The following is a 2,156-nucleotide window of genomic DNA, read 5'->3' on the forward strand; positions in this document are numbered from 1 at the left end:
AAAATGTTGAGGAATAACAATCAATCCTCAAATTCGTATTTCAACCCTTATTCCACCTACTATGGCATATAAAGACAAGTAATGAAAGACTTTATTTAACTTCTAAAACTATCCCATATCAAAACATTGGTCATCATTACCGAATCATACCTTAGTGGATCTCACAATTTACCAATAATTGGAATTGAAAACCTCCCACAAAACAACGAAAGAAAAATCTTCAATTCTACGAAAAGAAGAATTAGATTAAAATGTCACAGCAAGGAATCCCAATCGACGAAAATAAGCGAAAAAACATAAATCCTTCATTGAAATTCGAGTAAACAAAAATAGAAGAGACAGACAAAACAAAATTTAAGAAATTTGAACAAAATAGCTTGCAAATGTTGAAATAAAAGTTCTATTTTGATCGAAAATATCAAATTCAGCATAAATTTTTCGACAGTTTCTGAAAGTTTCTATTTTGAATATTTTTGCTAATTTTACATTAATTTATGTAGATTTCTTGGAATTAATAGACTAAAATTGGAATTTTCCATTTAATTGCCTTTATAAATGTTCAAAATAATAATAAATTTACATTTCCACTGAATCTTATTAGCATTTTCCTCGGAATAGAAAATTTACCAGTTGGAAACCAGCGGTACAGTCAGCTTCAGGTGAGATCCATGGTGATCATGGATGAGCAATTGATTTGTATGGTCATCGAGATGAGTAAGTAAGCAAAAGAGCAGAATATGAATTTTCCGTGGAGTCAAGTCCGTGGCTCAAGTCGACTTTTTCATATAAAATCTGAGTCAATATCTAATTATCAAGACCGGAACATGTATTTCATGGCAACCAGATGACTTATGCCAATTAACATGAAAATTGCCAATTGGACGACAAATGACTCACTTGGCTGTTATAAATAATCTGTGCTGATCGGCTCTACTTGAGCGTTTCCGATATCTCAACTTTGACGAATTCACAAAATCTTCAAATCTCAACATCAAGCCAAAATCTCAAGATCTCAATCATGAAGTCATACTCAAACTGATGATTCAAAAATTATTCATTCTATCACATATTATTCATACTTTCTAAATGTACTTATGATTGCTATTTACAGAAGATAATACAATTAGTTCCTTACCCGATAAGCAATCGATAAGATTCACCATAAGATGATGAATAATCAGCATTATCTCTATGCATTCATAGTTCAATGTGTTATTCTCAATGTTCCTTATCTTTAGAAGCAAATAAAAAGTAAGAACAGATTACTCAACAGCAGTCTGTGTATAAAAACCAGAACATTTCCTCATTTCTGTACAGTTGTCTTTTGTCTTTCAAGTAAAAAGTTGCAAGTAAAAAAAATTCTATTCATCATGTCGATTCCATTCAACAGAAAATACAAGCTTGAAAGAAGCGAAAACTTTGACGAATTCTTGAAGGAACTTGGTGTTAACTTTGTGATTCGTAAGATGGCCTCATCCACAACATCAACAGTTGAACTTGTCAAGGAAGGTGATAACGAGTACAGCTTCAACACAATTTCATCGTTCCGTACACAATCAATCAAATTCCAGCCTGGAGTTGAATTCATCGAAAATAGAATGGATGGTGAGGAAGTTCCATGCATTATTACATTTGATGGAAACAAAATGATTCAGGAACAAAAGGGTCGTAAGCCAATCACTATGGTCAGAACATTTACTGATGATGAACTATACTTGACAATCAAAATTGGAGATTTGGAGGCTAGACGATGGTTTAAAGCATGTTAGAGTCAAACATGAAGATCAAGAATAGCTGATCGACTTCAGGGATCAAATTTTGAGGACATCTCATTATTTTGCATACAAATTTATAAATTATGTTGAATAAATTGCTTCAAAAATTCAAATTAAAGTTTTTTTTAGTGAATTTCTCATTTTTGCATAACATTTCAGTTCTTTTAAAGTGACAAACTGCCTAAGAGATGAATATTCTATTGATAAGGTCGTCTTATAGCTTACAGTCATGCTCTTATGAAGAGCTTAGGCTTCCACCAGACTCTGATGCTGACTCTTCCTACCAGTTTGTAGATATTCTCTTTTCGCACCTTAAGCTGACATTTTTTAATAATTTTTCTACGAAAAGAGGCTTTTAGAGCTCTTAAGTGTCGTTTCCTA

The 2,156-nt window shown here is 32.4% G+C and overlaps 1 protein-coding gene across 1 annotated transcript; it reads left to right on the forward strand.

The window, feature by feature from the left end:
* The first annotated feature begins 1,343 nt into the window (after positions 1-1,343).
* LOC139089092 (fatty acid-binding protein-like) lies at positions 1,344-1,818 on the forward strand. The gene has a single exon (XM_070638524.1). It carries the CDS (start codon positions 1,371-1,373, stop codon positions 1,767-1,769), a length of 399 nt encoding a protein of 132 aa, XP_070494625.1. The 5' UTR covers positions 1,344-1,370; the 3' UTR covers positions 1,770-1,818.
* The last annotated feature ends 338 nt before the right edge of the window (positions 1,819-2,156 follow it).

The sequence above is a fragment of the Chironomus tepperi genome, unplaced genomic scaffold (assembly GCF_022539635.2).
Source record: "Chironomus tepperi strain 1889 unplaced genomic scaffold, CSIRO-AGI_Ctep_v1 contig_174, whole genome shotgun sequence".
Classification (NCBI taxonomy): domain Eukaryota; kingdom Metazoa; phylum Arthropoda; class Insecta; order Diptera; family Chironomidae; genus Chironomus; species Chironomus tepperi.